Genomic DNA, 16,256 nt, shown 5'->3' with positions numbered 1-16,256 from the left:
CTCAAATTATAAGAACATGCTTGAAATTTTTTCAAAACATGATTTCTTTTCATAATTCGAGTTGAAGACGTCCTATGAATATGAAATTACTATAAATGGATTTTGCGCCAAAAATTGATTTAGAATGATAATTTAAATTCTATAAATCTTCATTTTATCATGAAAAGATATTTTTTTAAAAATATTTTTACACATGGTTTGATTTTTGATTTATTATAACTTTAAAACATTTAATTTTTTTGCACTGATGATTATACTTAAAATTTATCATTTTTTAAAAACTATTAAATAAATATATTTTAATATCTATTTTCAAAAAAAAAAATTTTATTTTTTACAACATAATATTGATGTCAAATAAAAAAACTTGCAATAATGAGTAAACTTTAAGTGAAATTATTTTAAAATCGTAAATAAAAAAAGCTTTTTTTATTTAGTTAAAATTTAAAAATATAGATTGAAAATATTTAAATTGCTTTAAACAAAAAAAAAATTTATTTTTTATAGTTATTATAAAAATTATTAAAATAAAATATTTCAAAAAAAAACTATTTTAAATAGTTGTATAAATAACTATGAAACATTTTTTTAATCTAATTTGTTGTGTTTTAAATTTTTAATAGTGATAATATTTTTTAAAAAATAAATGATATAAAAAAATAAAGTAAACTAATAAATTGATTTGGTATTCTTGTATTGTACAATGAAAATTGACGTTTTTGTTTTTACTTCGCATATATACATTTATCAAATAAGTTTTGTAAAAAAATATTTTAGTTCCAAAATTTTTTTAAACTTTAATTAATTAAAAAGTAAAAATAATACTATTGAAATAAAGTTAATTAATTGCTTAAAGATATAAGTTATTTAGTTTTAATATTTCTTTAAAAAAAAAAAAATATATATATATATGGTAAATTTTTAATGATGCACTAAAAACAACTGGTGAATATTCTAGCTTATTAAAAAACATTATTACACAATAATGATAAAATACTTGAATGAAATTTTAAAACATATATAATCAAATAAATATTATATTTAATATAAAAATATACACATTAAAATATATCTAGAAATTAAATGTTTCATTTTTCTTATTATTTATTATGTATTTCAGAACGAGAAAAAGTTAAAAATAAAATAAAGGAAAATTAACTTTTTGTTGTAATAATAAAAATATTTATAAAATGATAATATTATTTTATGATTAATGTTGTTCAATTAGTTATGTATATTATTTAAGAATATTTGTATTTATAAAATAAAAAAAAAAAGATATTTTTTAATACATTTGCTTATTTAAATTTTCTTCACAATAAAGTAACATAAAATATATTAAAAAAGAACAAAAAATATAATTTTATCGCACAGAAAATTCTATTATAAACAAAGCACATAGTGCTTTTTCATTAACTACATTGTTCTTAAATTCTAAATCAATGAAAGATTTAAGGGAAATAAATTAATTTATTTTTTTATAAACAAGATATATTTTAATTATAAAAAAAAGTAGAAGAAGAAAATTTTATTTTTCAAATAAAAATTTTAATCATATTTATTAATTAACATTGACATAAGTTTAAAAGAAAAAAAATGTTTTGTTATAATACTTCAAGGTAAGGATATGGAAAAATTAATATTTTACAGGTTGAAACTTACCATTTGTGTACAAATGTTTATTTACATTGAAATGTATTATCTTTTTACTGTAATTATGAAATTATTATTACTCAATTGATAATATATGTAAACATTAAAATTATTAAACAGAAACAAATAAATCTCAATTATGTATTTCTTAAAAATTATAAGTTAGAATTTTACCAATAAAAATTTTGTTAAACGTTAACAATTTATCATAATTGTAATGATGTTGTTATGAAATTTTCCCCATACATTAAAATAAAATGTTTCTAGTTCTAAAAAAAGTTTACAAATCAAATATACATTGAACTTTTTTTTAACGTAAATATTACTGTAAAAATATATAATCATGTTATTATTAAATATTTTGTTAGTTTGATTTTTGAAGTTAAAATTATTAAAATTGTGGAATAAATTTAATAAAAAACGTACTTAATCATTGTTAAGTTTTTATCACAAATTAGTAGTAGTTAAAATTTATTTTTTTGAAAGTTGTTTATGATACTTTGAGTTATATATTTAATGACAATAAAAAAAAAGTTTATTTTTTATTCAAAAGAAAATGACATCCAATTTTATCTTTTTGAGAAGAAAAGTTTATAAATAAAACAATTTTTATATTTTTTTATATCATTTTATGACAAAAATAAAACTTTTATTGAACAATTTTATACTTAAGTACATTTATAATTAAAGCAATTTTTTTATAATCATTTTATGATTAGTTTTTTTAATTTCTATTAATGTTGTTTTTATTAATATAATTAAAATAAAATTTTACTTTATAGACAATGACTATATGTCATAATATAAAATACTATTTAAATTGATAAAATATTTTATGAACAAAATTAATTTTCTATTTTTGAAGGCCAATTTTATGTTAAATTTATGAATCTATATTTCAAAATCTTATAAATTGTTTTTTGAAAAATAGTTATATATATTAATAAAACTTATTTAATGATAATTATAATAACAACATTTTACGGAATAAAAAATTATCATTTATTAATATTTTTTTTTATCACAATCAAAATTCAGAAAATATTAACAACAATTATCATATTATAAAAAATTGTTTTCATTACATTTATATAAATAATATAAGCATTAAAGTTTCTCAAAATAACTTAAATTATATATAAAAATTAAAAATTTATATGATAAAGTGTTATATAAATAAATTGATATATTCAAATGTTTTATGTTGACAAAATGAAGAAGCATTATATAATAACAATATGAAAAGTATACAACAACAAAGGAAACTCAATTTAGTGATTATAAATTTAGCCTATTAATTTATTATTACTCTTTAATTACAAAATTATAAATAAAAGATTTTTATATAAAATTAATAAAAACCAGTTTTTAATATAAAATCATTTTAGCTTTTAACCAATGTGTCTTTTATGAACAAATGGATAAAGAGCTGTCATCATTTAGTGAAACCTCTTTATAATATCGGCAAAAAGGTGCAAAATAAGAGTTTCACGATAGTTTTGACAATATAAAGAAACGACAATTAAATAATCACCTTTCAAATAAAATTTGATTTAAATTATTAATAAAAATTGTTTACCAATTTGTTTCGTTCATATTAATAAAATGAAAATTTTGTTAATTATACTAATTATTATTAATTTTTTAAATATTTTGGCAATACAAAATTGTCCAATGTCTCCAATTAAGGATGTAATAATTAGGGCAAGTGAGGTTGCTCAAGATGATGCAGCTTTACAGATGCAGGTAGATATTAATATATTTTAATAAAAAAAATTAAATAAATAAATAAATATATATTTTTTTAGATTATAAGAAAAATAATGGAAGATATGTATGGAGGAAATTGGGGAGTAGTTATAATTAAAGATACTTCACTCATTTCTGATATAATTCATTGGACTATTCCAGATCTAAAAAATGAAGATTCATCACCTTCTTTTTGTTTACAAGTACATAAATTGTGGCAATATAATGTTTTTAGAACAGGAGACATTGACACTGAAGACAGGGTTCAAATAGAAGATGTAATAAAAGACATCAAAGAACATAAAATTGTTCCTAAAAAAATTATGTCATCTGATTTTGATAAAAAATTAACAACAGAACTAGGAAAAAAATGGCTTCTTCGATTATCTGAAACTCGTTAATGTCTATTTACATATTTATGCATTAATTATTAATAAAATTTTACAATTATCTAATATAATTTTTAAAATACAAACAATAAATAATTAGTTTATACAATATTATTTATATGTAAACTATGTAGTGAATGTTCTTTCATATTTAGATGACATATAATATACTAAAAAATTTAATATATAATAATTCAGCTTAATTTTTCTTTTTTTTTATACAAAAATAATTTTCTTAAAAAATATTTATTCTTGTAAGTGCAAAAAATTCACAAGACAACAATTAATTACCAAAATCAAAGTTAAAAATAAAAAGTTTTTTCATTAAGAACAAAAAAAATTCAATCAAAAAGAACATATTTTTATGTCAAATGATCAAAATATTTGTCACATTTTTTGTGAAAAAAGTTCAAATGTTATTGAAAATTTTAACTATAATTTTTTAAAGAACACACAGCTGTCTATAATAAATTAATTGCAGTAATAAAGTAACATAAAAACTAAAATATTAAATAAATTATTTTTTTATTGCTAAACATTTTTTTTTGTTAAAAGTACTAGATATAACAAAAAAAAAATTAATTTAAATAAATATTTTAAGTAAATAATTTTTTTAAAAAAAAGTAATACTACGACTAGACAAGGAAAAATTATGTATATTAAAAAAAATTATTTTTTTAAACTTTACGAAAAGTGTTTCTATTTTTTATGTTAACAATTATACTAAGTACATTTTTAATATTCAAAACAAGTGACAGAAGTAATCTTAAATTGTAACAGGAAATAGTTAATCTTAACATATAATATATAGTAACAATGATTATATTCCAGAAATTAACGAGCACTTAATTTTATAAGTTAAAACATAAACAAACATTCACATTACCTAAAACACCTTCCACTTAAAATTAATTTTTGCACCATAAAAATGTTTACATTATCATTTATTTATTAACTATTATTTCCGTTAAAAAAAAATTGTTTAAGGTATTATCTATGTACTGTGGTAACAAATGTCACATTTTTTCTACTTCAAAAAACAAAATATTTTCACATCATTTATTAAAAATTTTTTACTCCTTTTATTTCAAAAAAAACTGTCTTAAGAACTTAGAATAATGGTCAATGATATTTAGTCATTCTTAAAAAATATTTTTATCAAAGTAAAATTAAATTAAAAATATGTTTATTAAGTTATATAAAAATATGTTTTTTTTTATATGCAAGTTAAATCCATGAATTTTTTTGTAAATTAATTTATTAAAAAGTTAAATTTTAAAAAAAATTTTTTCTTCATTTTTAAATTAACGATAGTATGGTGTAGATCTCACAACTGGTGAAGGTGCCACAGGTACAGCAACTACCACAGGCGCGGATGGCACAATAACTGGTGAATCATAATAAGAACCATATGGATCTCCACAGCACATCTTTGGTTATCTTTAATCTTTCAAAAAAAAAATTTAATTATTTAAATATGTTTTCAAAAAATAAGCTTTTTGTGTAGTTGAAATTTGTTTTTTTTAAATGAATAATCAAATTTTGTCTTTGTTTTATATGCAAAATAAAAAATAAATTCAAATTTTAAACTTTTAATTTAATATTCTTAAAAATATTTTATTTATAAATTTTTACAAAATTTTTGTATTTTTTTAAAAATATTATAACAATAATTAAATTAATAAACATTTCAAAAAAAAAAATGAAACAATTCATTGTTCTTCTAATTTTATCCTCCTTTGTTTTGTCTTACCAAAGAAGTACTTTATTGGAGACAAAACATTTAGCAATTTCAGGATATTTTAAATGTAAAAGTGATGTGCTATTTGCCGCAAAAATAGTTGCAAAACAACATGTCATGAGTAAGTTTTGGGACTTTTAATTAAATTACATATTAAAAATACATTTTAAATAAAATTAATTTTAGAATTATTTAGCCTTAAAAACATTGAAAAATACATTCTTGTAAACCAAAGTTTTATTTTTGAATTTGACTCTTCATTCACCAGAACCTATGAATTAGAAATTTATGATCGTTGTCAGGTTCCATGTAACAATTGTGAAATTAAAACTACTTTAGATTTAAAAAATACTATGAAAATAAAAAGTAAAGAAATTAATAAATTATACAAAAGAATTATCATTAATTCATATGAAAAATTACACTTAGGAAAAAATAATGATGGCATGGATAGTACATTAATTTGTGCCATTTCAAAAAATGAATTAAAAAAAATGTCTTTATCAAAATTTGTCTCACATAAAAATACTACCCATGCTACTATGGATTTATCAAATTTCAAATGTCCTGATATGCAACATTAATTAAAAAATTTTTTTTAATAATATATATTAATTAATATAATTACTAATGTTAATATCCGAATAAACTTTATACACCATTAAGTAATAATTCTTAATTAATTGTTTTTAACAAAAATTTTTCCGATCACGTTTTCATGTCATGTTACGTAATATAATTAATCAAAAATCATAACGTTGTCATGCTAAAAATTTTAGGTATATTCCAACGTAAAATGTTAAACATTTAAAATTGTTTTAATTTTTATTTAATCATCTAATTAATAGATATCGAGAAAAAAAAAAGAAATAAAATGAATGATTTTGATTATATTAAACACCTTGAACTTTGATTTATATCAATTCGTATATTTAATTAGGTAAAGAGTAAAGATGATTTTCTTAAAAAAATGTTTATATGATACCTTTAAATATGTATTAAAAAATAAATTAAAATATATAAAGAATTAAAAATTATTTTTTTTCCAATATTTTTTTTTTTTTGATAAATATATAATAATAATATCAATTAAAGATTTTTAAAATTTATTCATGTTTATCAATAAAATTATATAAAAATTTAATAAATAATATAATTGTTTTTTGTTTTGACAAAACGTGAAAAGTTGATTTTTACATGTATGGTATAAAAATAATTTTGAAAAAGATATAATAAAAATTTTTTTTTATGATGATAGTTAAAATTGAATGCCATTACTTTTTTCATCTTTACGTACTTTCATTAGTAGTAGGAGGAGGAGGAAGAAAAGTATTATTGTAATAATTGTGGTGCCTATTAAAAGCCATGACAAGATTTGTTGATCTATACATTTTATTGTATCATCTCTTTCATAAGATTGTAAATTTTGAAGAATTTTATCTTCTTTTATTTCATTACTTGATGTGCCATCTAAAATTAAAAAAAAAATAATTATGTTTTATATATTATTAATTTTAATATATATGTATAATTTAAATTGATAACAAAAAAAAATTTTTTTTAATAAAACTTTTTGGTAAAATTTTTATAAATAATTATTTAAAAAATTTTTTTTTATATCTTTTTTTTATGTTAAAGTTAATTTTTATTAAATATAATAAAAGAGGATATTATTTTAGAAAAAAAAATTATTTACAATAAATAAAATTAGGTTTTTATAAATTAATATAATAAAAGATAATATATAAAATAGTTATTTATTTCTCATGTCTTTTATAAATTTTATTTAAAAAAATTTATGAGTAAAAGAGTTGTAAGATTATTTTTAATTATATATATAAAATTTTCTTCCCAATTTATATTTATCATTTATTTATCATTATCTATTAATTTTATAATTATATATATATATATATATATATATACCCATATCACAATGTATATATAGAGACTTATTCAAATATTGATTGAAATAGTATTTAATACTAATATACACAAGTAACTAAAAATGTTTCATTTTCTTTTAAATTTTTATTTTAATATAATATTTTATATGTTTACACTTTTTATAAGCATTATCATATAATCATATTAAAAAAATTTTCACTATTACACATTATAAATATATATATTTTTTTATTTATAGAAACTTTTGATTGTTTTCTTTCTATAATAAATATTAAAAAGAGAATAAAGACAATATTTATAAAGAAACATACATATATAATTTATAAATATAACTTACAAACATAAAACAATATTTAAAATGGTATGTATTTAATTATTAAAAAAAAAAAACTTTTTTATTATAATCATCAAAATTATAATTATTATTATTATTTTAGTCTACAAATGTAATACAACAATTTCATAAAATAACAAGAGAAGAACGTGCCCGAAATTTAGGAAAATATCCACAATTTCGTGGATGTACATTATGGTTTACAGGTCTTCCTGCTGCAGGAAAAACAACTATTTCAATGAGATTAGAACAATTATTAAGTAGAGTAGGAATACCATCATATGTTCTTGATGGTGATAATATGAGGCAAGGATTATGTAGTAATTTAGGTTTTACATTAGAAGAAAGAAAAGAAAATGTTAGAAGAGTTGCTGAGACAGCTAAACTTTTTGCTGATTGTGGTATAATAACACTTGTTAGTCTTATCTCACCAACAATTGCTGAAAGAGAGGAAGCAAGAAAAAAACATGAAGAAGCTGGTTTATTATTTTTTGAAATTTTTGTTAATACACCATTAAATATTTGTGAAAAAAGAGATCCTAAAAATTTATATAAAAAAGCTAGAGCTGGTTTAATAAAAGGGTTTACAGGAATTGATGATATTTATGAAATACCAACAAATCCAAAATTAATTTTAGATGCTGCTGGTAATACAGAACATGGTTGTGTTGAAAGATGTTTCGGTTTATTATATGATCATGGTCTTATACCAGAAGATTGTGCTTTAGAATATTATGAACATGGTATTAAAGAATTATTTGCTAAACCACAACAAATTGAAACATATCAACAACAGATAGAATGTTTTCCATCAATTGATTTAACATTAGATGATTTACAATGGATGCAAGTATTAGGTGAGGGATGGGCTAGTCCATTAAATGGTTTCATGAGAGAAAGACAATATCTTCAATGTTTACATTTTGGTCAAATATATGATTCATATACAAAATTTGATGAAACTGGTAATGAAAAATATACCCCAGAAAGTAATCGTACCTCATCACAATCAATACCAATTGTTTTACCTATTAATGAGGAAAAATGTCATGAAATTGGTAAACATAGACATGTTGGTTTAAAATATGATGGTAGATATTTAGCTATTTTAGAAAATATTGAAATATATCCACATCGTAAAGAGGAAAGAATATGTAGAATATTTGGTTATAATGATAAACGACATCCAGGTATTAAAAAAATATCACAACAGGGTGATTGGTGTATTGGGGGTGATTTAATTGTATTTGAAAGAATTAATTATAATGATGGTTTAGATGAATATAGGCATACACCAAGAGAATTAAGAGAAATTTTTTATAATGCTAATTGTGATGCTATTTTTGCTTTTCAAGTACGTAATCCTATACATAATGGTCATGCATTATTAATGAGACAGACAAGAGAACAATTATTAGCACAAGGTTATAAAAATCCTATGTTATTATTACATCCTATTGGTGGATGGACTAAAGATGATGATGTACCATTAAATATTAGAATAAAACAACATTTAGCTGTTTTGGAGGAAAGAATTCTTGATCCAAGATGGACAGTTATATCAATATTTCCATCACCTATGTTATATGCTGGACCAACAGAAGTACAATGGCATTGTAAAGCAAGAATAGCTGCTGGTGTTGATTGTTATATTGTTGGTAGAGATCCTGCTGGTATACAAAATCCTGATACAGGTGATTTTTTATATGATCCTACACATGGATCAAAAATTCTTTCAATGACACCAGGATTAAAAGGTATACAAATTATACCATTTAGAGTTGCTGCATATAATAAAAGATCAGGACAAATGGATTTTTATGATGAAAATCATAGAGATGATTATTTATTTATATCAGGTACATTAATGAGACAATTAGCAAGAAATGGACAAACACCACCACAAGGATTTATGGGACAGAAGGCATGGCATGTACTTTCTGATTATTATCAATCACTAGGTTCATTTTAATTTAAAAATCCCAACAAATTTAATTAAATCTTATATTAATTTTTTTTTTTTTAATTTTATTACTTAGAACTTACTTGATGTATAAGGAATGGGTGAGAGAGTATCCTCAATACCAAGAACAATCAATGTTTGTTCTGGTAAATCAAAATCAGCAATTTTTCTTATTTTACGTACTGTAAATTTTTTTTAATTTAAAATTAAAAATAATAAAATAAAAATTTACCATGTCTTAAACCATTTTGTTGGCGTGTTGTTATATTATTAAATATAGTTTTAACTCCATTAAGAACAATATATTCATTATTATCATCAGATTCTTCCTCACCAACATAAACACTAGGTGGTACTTCAATAACATTATTATTAAATGAATTAGTTTTATATGTATTATTACTATTATTATTATAATTTGATAATGATGGAATTCCAACATGATTAATTTGTAATTCATTTTTATTATTATCATCTGCTGTAGGATAATTTTGTAACATTTCATAATTTGTTGAAGATATACTATATATAGAAGGTATCCCTTTATTTGGTATAGCAGTTGATGTAACACAAATAGGTTGAGTTCCAGAACATCCATTCATTTGATCTCGAACAGTTAATGATATTTGACAATTAAATACTAAACTATTTTTATCAGCAAATTTAAAAACATTTGATGTCTGACCAGCTTCCATATCATTAACATAATTAATTTTTTTTAATATATATCCATCAATTTCACAACCTCTTTTATCAATTACAGTTATATCATCTCCACCCTGTCCATCATTAACCAAACAACTATGTACCAATATACAGTATCTTGGAGGTTCATTAATTAATTCATCAAATGTACAAGACCATTTATGGTAAACAATATCACCAATTTTAACAAAACGTATAGGTTTACCATCACTACTTCCATCTAATATTTCATATTTACATGTTGGTAGAGGTGCATTAACTTTTAATGATTCTATTGGTACATCAGAAACATTCAATTTTTGGGCAACTCTTTTAATAGGTTCTGTATAAAAACAATTAACTTTAAAGGCACGATCAATTTTTGTTATAAACATTGGATGAAATGATACAATTATTGTTGTTGTTACTGATAATCCATTAATCTCCCTACTTCTTCTTAAACCACATGATTCAAAATTTAAATTTATTTTTAATGAATTAGTTGATTTACCAGATATGTAACAATTAGAATCTGTTGAGTATCCTTTAACAAAAATTTTACCATAAAATGGGTATGTTGTATTGACAAAAAATATTATTTCATTACTTGCACATGTTATCACTGGATTAGCTATATATATATAAATATTAATGAGTAATTTTTTTTAAACTTACCAGTAATACCATTACTAAGAAAATGACTTCCAGATGAGGAATGGCAAATAAGATAAAATATAAATAAATATATTAATACCATTGATAGGTAAATAAATATAAATAAAGCTAAAATAAAATTTTAATGTTACTTTATACTTTTCTTTTAAGTACTAAAATAAAATCAAGATTTATTTTTTAATTTAAAAGAAAAAAAGTAAAACTTTTTTTTTAATCTAAAAAGATATAATTTAAAGAAAAAATTATCATGCTGTTACTAAAATCATGATTAATAAAAATTAAACTCCTATTTATTTATTTTACCATACTACAAAAAGAATGTAGACAGTAAGAGATTTGTATGATACAATATTAATCGAAAGTAATAAAAATGTAATATTAAATTGTAACATAAAAGATATCTCAAAAAGGTGGAGAGATCAAATGAAAAAAGGTAATACTTTAAGATATATTATGATAATAAGAAAAATTATAAAATTAATACTTTTAATATCTTTTTTATTTTTCTATTATCATCCTTTGTAAGGTATATCTTAAATTTTGTAATGTAAAAGAAATAAAATAGGTATTTAAAAATTAACAAAAAGATCTCCTTTTAGATGGGGATATTTTAATGACTTTAAATAGATATATACTTTTATTTATAAAAATTATTAATATATGTAATAATATTTTTAATGGGAGCTAGAATTATTTAACATTTTATTTTTGTTAACTGATACTTATAAACTAAAAATAAATGTTATAATTTTTTTAATTAATTCATTTTAAAAAAAAAAATAAATATTTTAATAGATTATATGTAGTTATGATATATCAAAATATTATGTAATTGAGATATATTATTAACAAGCTAATAATATACATATATCTATATATATATATATACTTCTTTTCTTCAAAAAAAAAGCAGTTTATATAGATAGATTAGGTAAATGGTTTGTTATTTTTTTTTTTATAATATTATGATGAAATTGATATCCTTAAAAAAAATAATAATAAAAAGTATTTTAAAATAACTTGAATGATTAATAAAATATTTTTCAAAGTGATCAATGTTGAATTTTAAATGTTTTTTTTTTTAATTTTATTACTTTTTAAAAAGAGAGGTAGATGGGCAAATTTGTCATTATTTAATTGTTACAAATAAGATGTATGTATGAAAATATTTTATGTAACAATTTTTATTGATAAGAATAATTATAATAAGCTAGTATTTATAAACCCAAATAGGTAATTGTACTTTTTGATGTAAGAAAGTTAATAGAAATTGTAGTATAATTAGTTTATATATTCATGTTTAAAATACTTTTATAAAGGTAAGGTTGCCAGTATCACCGGACAATAAGTAGTACAAAAAAGATAATTACTTCATTTATTACTCTTTATAAATGTACAAAAACTTTAAGGACATTTCATAATTAAATATATAAAAAAATTTTATTTAGGGAAAGTGTGTAGTAAAGAAAATTAAATTTCTATTTATATAACAAGACAAAAAAAAATTTATTTTTTTTTAATTGCCCTAGCTACTCTTTAATGATAATCAAATCTAGTTACAGTTATCTTTATTTAAAATTAATTTCAAAATATTGTAAGAGATATCTCTTTTTTTCCTTTAAACATTACAATTATCTTTTTTTTTGTAAAAAAAAAACTACTACTACTAAGATATATATTTATTATATTAAAAAAAAAAATTGAAAAATTTAATACTATTTACAACATTATACATACAAAAGTTTAAAAAAGTAAACAAGTAATTAAATTAAATTAAGTTATTTTCTTTTATCTACACGTATAAATTCAGTATAAGCTGAAAATTGTGGATGATCTCTACCTTTAAAGTTTTCTGGTGACATATCATCATCTTCAAAGTACAATAATTGACAATCTTCAAGTACCGGTAATAGGTATCCTAGTTGTTTATCATATTTTTGTATTATATAAATTAAATTTAATGATAAGCTTTTAATATCTGGTTTAGGAAGCTTCCTCTCCTGATTCCTATCTTTAACTTCTGTTATATTCCATAAATTTACCATTTTTAATATTACTTTCCATATATCACTCATAACTAAATATGTTTCATGAATTGTACATACAGTAAACATTTCATAAATATACTCCATATGTAAAGGTAATATTTCTCCTATTGATAATAAAACAAATAATTCATCAATTAATTTAAGTATTGATGGTATAACTGTCATTTTTTTATCAGGAAATGATTCTAATTTAAACATTATATTTGCAAAAAAAGACCTAAAAACTGGTACAAAATGCCACAATAAACCTGGGCACCCTTTTGATAAACCAATTAAAAAATCTTCAATCCAATAAAATTTTCTAAAATTATTATATATTTTTATATGACTATCAGCTAAAGGTTTTTCAAATTCCCACTCAACCCATGATATTGTTAAGGATGGAGCTAAATTTCCACAGACAGCTTCACATAAAAGTCTAATAACATCTCTTCTAACTTCAATACTTGGTTCTATTGAATGAATAGCATCAAGGTAATATGAAAAAAAGAAATCTTTCCTATGCATTATGGCATAATTATTCCAAATATCTTTGTCAAAAGGTTTTGATCTTGATAATTGTCCTCCATGTACCATATTATGAAGTTTTTTTTTAACAACTAAATCTTTACTTTTCCTTAAATAATATAAAGTTGATGTTTCTGTATCATTTTCAGCCATCTCAGCAATAATAGAACAACATTCATGAGATAATGAAGCTTCCTTTAATTCATTTTCATAGTAAAGATCAGTTTTAAATAATCTATGTGAATTAACAAGGATATCACTAATAACAGAAACATAAAAAGATACTTTAACCATGTATGTTTGATCTTTTAATAATAGAAGAAAACTTGAAAAAAGTCTATCAAAAGCTGTTGTTACATCAACACTTGTTGTTTCATCTTCAATCATTAATAAAACTTTTGTTAAAATTTTACACATCCATTTTGTCCATTCATATGTCTGTTCAATTTGTATTAACATATCAGTTTTAAATTCATTTGCAATACCACATAATGAATTAACTAAATTATTAAAAATATCTAAATCTAATGTTTTTGTACCATCTTGATCATATTTATAGACAATTTCTTCTATAGAAGATGCTGAAAAAAATGCTACAGTTATTACATTACAAGTAACTTCTAATAATTCCATTTTTAAATATTTTACATTAGTTGTTCCTTTAACATTATCATGCCATTTCTTTAAATGAACCATATTTTTTAACATTTGTATTCTATAATCAATAGCATCATCACCAAAATCTCTCATAAGACGATCAAAATTTTTTCTTGTATATCTAATTGCATCAACAAGTACATCAGGGTAAATAATTTGATTAGCCACAACCAATGCTAAATATCTTTTGAGATCATTTACATTTTTTGGTATAAATAATCCTTTTGAAACAATATCCATACCAAGATTAGTATAATCATTTACACAAAAAGCATGAAGAAGTGGTGTAAAAAGTTTACCCAATGTATCACTTGTTATCATAATTTTTAACATTTTATCTAACTTTCCATTTGGTTTAGAAATATCATTAAAAAATTCAAAGCGATCAATTTGAGTATCACAACTTTTGATATCTTTACCTTTAAAATAAACAATCTCCAAAACTCCATTAACTATTTCTGAAGCTACTTTAAAACATCCATCAATTAAATGTAAAAATTCATTTTCTTCAAATGAATATTTCTCCTGATACACCTTAGGATTCATTAATAATTTTATAATAGCATCCAAAACAACAAAGAATGTCTTTTTTTCAAAAACATCAAAATACTTTGATATTAAATCATGATAATAAATATCTTTTGCAGGTAATTTAATTGCAATAAAATGAAAATATCTATAAATTTTTATCACAGAATCTGCCGTAAGATCATTCATCAATTTTGGAAAAATACTTTGAAGTAATGAGGAACTGGTTGCAAAGACACGTATAAGAAATACAAAAGTAGCTTCAGGTGATGATTCAAGGTAAACATTAACACCATTTAAAGAATCATACAAAATATTCCTTAACGATGGTTCTTTGGCTAAAGAATTTATCTTTAAAAAATGTTCCATAAATAAAATAAAAGCATGCCATTCTTGTGGAGTTTCTGTACTAAGAAAACCTTCTTTATAACTTTGATAAAAACTTTTACTACCATATTCCCATAAAAGATGTTGTGATAATTCACATATTGAAGGATCATAAAATAATTTAACAAGTGGATTTAAAACAAATTTTTGATTTTTTCCCATTTCAATTAAATATTTGACATAATGATCCTTATCACTAGCCAAAACATCCTTAGCAACTTTAACAAACAAAGTATTTAGCTGTCCTAATGCTTTAGATGAATTATAATATTGTCCTGTAGATGCTTGTTTGACATCAGTATTTTTTTTATTTGTATTAAAATAAACAATATCTTTGTAAAGTTCAGCTAACCATTGATAAATAAATTTAGTTCCTTCATCTGTTTCACATTTTTTAGAAATATGATCTAATACATAATTATAAGCATTTTGTCTTTGTTGATATTTTTGTTTTGGATCTTTTAAATCCATTTTAGTTAATTGAATATGTATTTGTTCATGGATAAGTGATGAGGCAAAATAAAAAGCTCCTTCTTTTAATCTTAAAAAAATTGAATTTATGCTTTATTAAAATTTGAATATTCATAAACAACTTACGTAAAAACATTATCTTTTGAAAAAAGATAATCAGCAAGAATTTTAATATCTGATAAAGGCATTTTATCCCATATTATTGTTCCACTATACAAATTATGAATATTTATATTCTCTGCTACTGTTGCGAGTTTTAAAATTTTTGCATCATGCTATAAAAAATATTTAAAAAATTAATAACTATTAATTATAAAGATTATACTTACAGATTCATCCTGTGATTCCATTTTTTATTTTTTATCCAAACACAATACATACAAAAGATAACAGAACTTGAAGTATGTCAAGATTACACTTCCAATTTGTGTAAAACTTTCGTTTCAAGAAAAATAATGAACTTGAAGGGAGGAAAAAAGAAGAATGGAGTTGCCCTTGATATTACATGCTATATTATTATGGAGTAAAATATAGTTTTATTTATATACATACATTTATTATT

At 20.7% G+C, this 16,256-nt stretch overlaps 5 protein-coding genes across 5 annotated transcripts; 3 read left to right on the top strand and 2 right to left on the bottom strand.

Annotated features, from left to right (window-relative positions):
• Window positions 1–3,327: 3,327 nt before the first annotated feature.
• SRAE_1000116100 (Hypothetical protein) lies at window positions 3,328–3,803 on the top strand (the record flags this gene model as incomplete). The annotated part of the gene is made up of 2 exons (XM_024648082.1): window positions 3,328–3,399; window positions 3,462–3,803. The coding sequence occupies 2 exons, from the start codon at window positions 3,328–3,330 to the stop codon at window positions 3,801–3,803; spliced, it is 414 nt and encodes a 137-aa protein (XP_024502096.1).
• Window positions 3,804–5,493: 1,690 nt separating this feature from the next.
• On the top strand, window positions 5,494–6,116 carry SRAE_1000116000 (Hypothetical protein; the record flags this gene model as incomplete). The annotated part of the gene is made up of 2 exons (XM_024648081.1): window positions 5,494–5,653; window positions 5,719–6,116. 2 exons carry the CDS (start codon window positions 5,494–5,496, stop codon window positions 6,114–6,116), a joined length of 558 nt encoding a protein of 185 aa, XP_024502095.1.
• Window positions 6,117–7,330: 1,214 nt separating this feature from the next.
• On the top strand, window positions 7,331–9,746 carry SRAE_1000115900 (Bifunctional 3'-phosphoadenosine 5'-phosphosulfate synthase 2; the record flags this gene model as incomplete). Its single annotated transcript, XM_024648080.1, has 2 exons — window positions 7,331–7,345; window positions 7,878–9,746. 2 exons carry the CDS (start codon window positions 7,331–7,333, stop codon window positions 9,744–9,746), a joined length of 1,884 nt encoding a protein of 627 aa, XP_024502094.1.
• Window positions 9,747–9,809: 63 nt separating this feature from the next.
• On the bottom strand, window positions 9,810–11,178 carry SRAE_1000115800 (Zona pellucida domain-containing protein; the record flags this gene model as incomplete). The annotated part of the gene is made up of 3 exons (XM_024648079.1): window positions 9,810–9,919; window positions 9,970–11,052; window positions 11,097–11,178. 3 exons carry the CDS (start codon window positions 11,176–11,178, stop codon window positions 9,810–9,812), a joined length of 1,275 nt encoding a protein of 424 aa, XP_024502093.1.
• Window positions 11,179–12,874: 1,696 nt separating this feature from the next.
• SRAE_1000115700 (Hypothetical protein) lies at window positions 12,875–16,044 on the bottom strand (the record flags this gene model as incomplete). Its single annotated transcript, XM_024648078.1, has 3 exons — window positions 12,875–15,764; window positions 15,821–15,969; window positions 16,024–16,044. 3 exons carry the CDS (start codon window positions 16,042–16,044, stop codon window positions 12,875–12,877), a joined length of 3,060 nt encoding a protein of 1,019 aa, XP_024502092.1.
• Between the last annotated feature and the right edge of the window lie 212 nt (window positions 16,045–16,256).

The sequence above is a fragment of the Strongyloides ratti genome (genome assembly GCF_001040885.1).
Source record: "Strongyloides ratti genome assembly S_ratti_ED321, chromosome : 1".
NCBI classification, from domain to species: Eukaryota; Metazoa; Nematoda; class Chromadorea; order Rhabditida; family Strongyloididae; genus Strongyloides; species Strongyloides ratti.
This window is presented reverse-complemented; position numbering and strand designations above follow the sequence as displayed.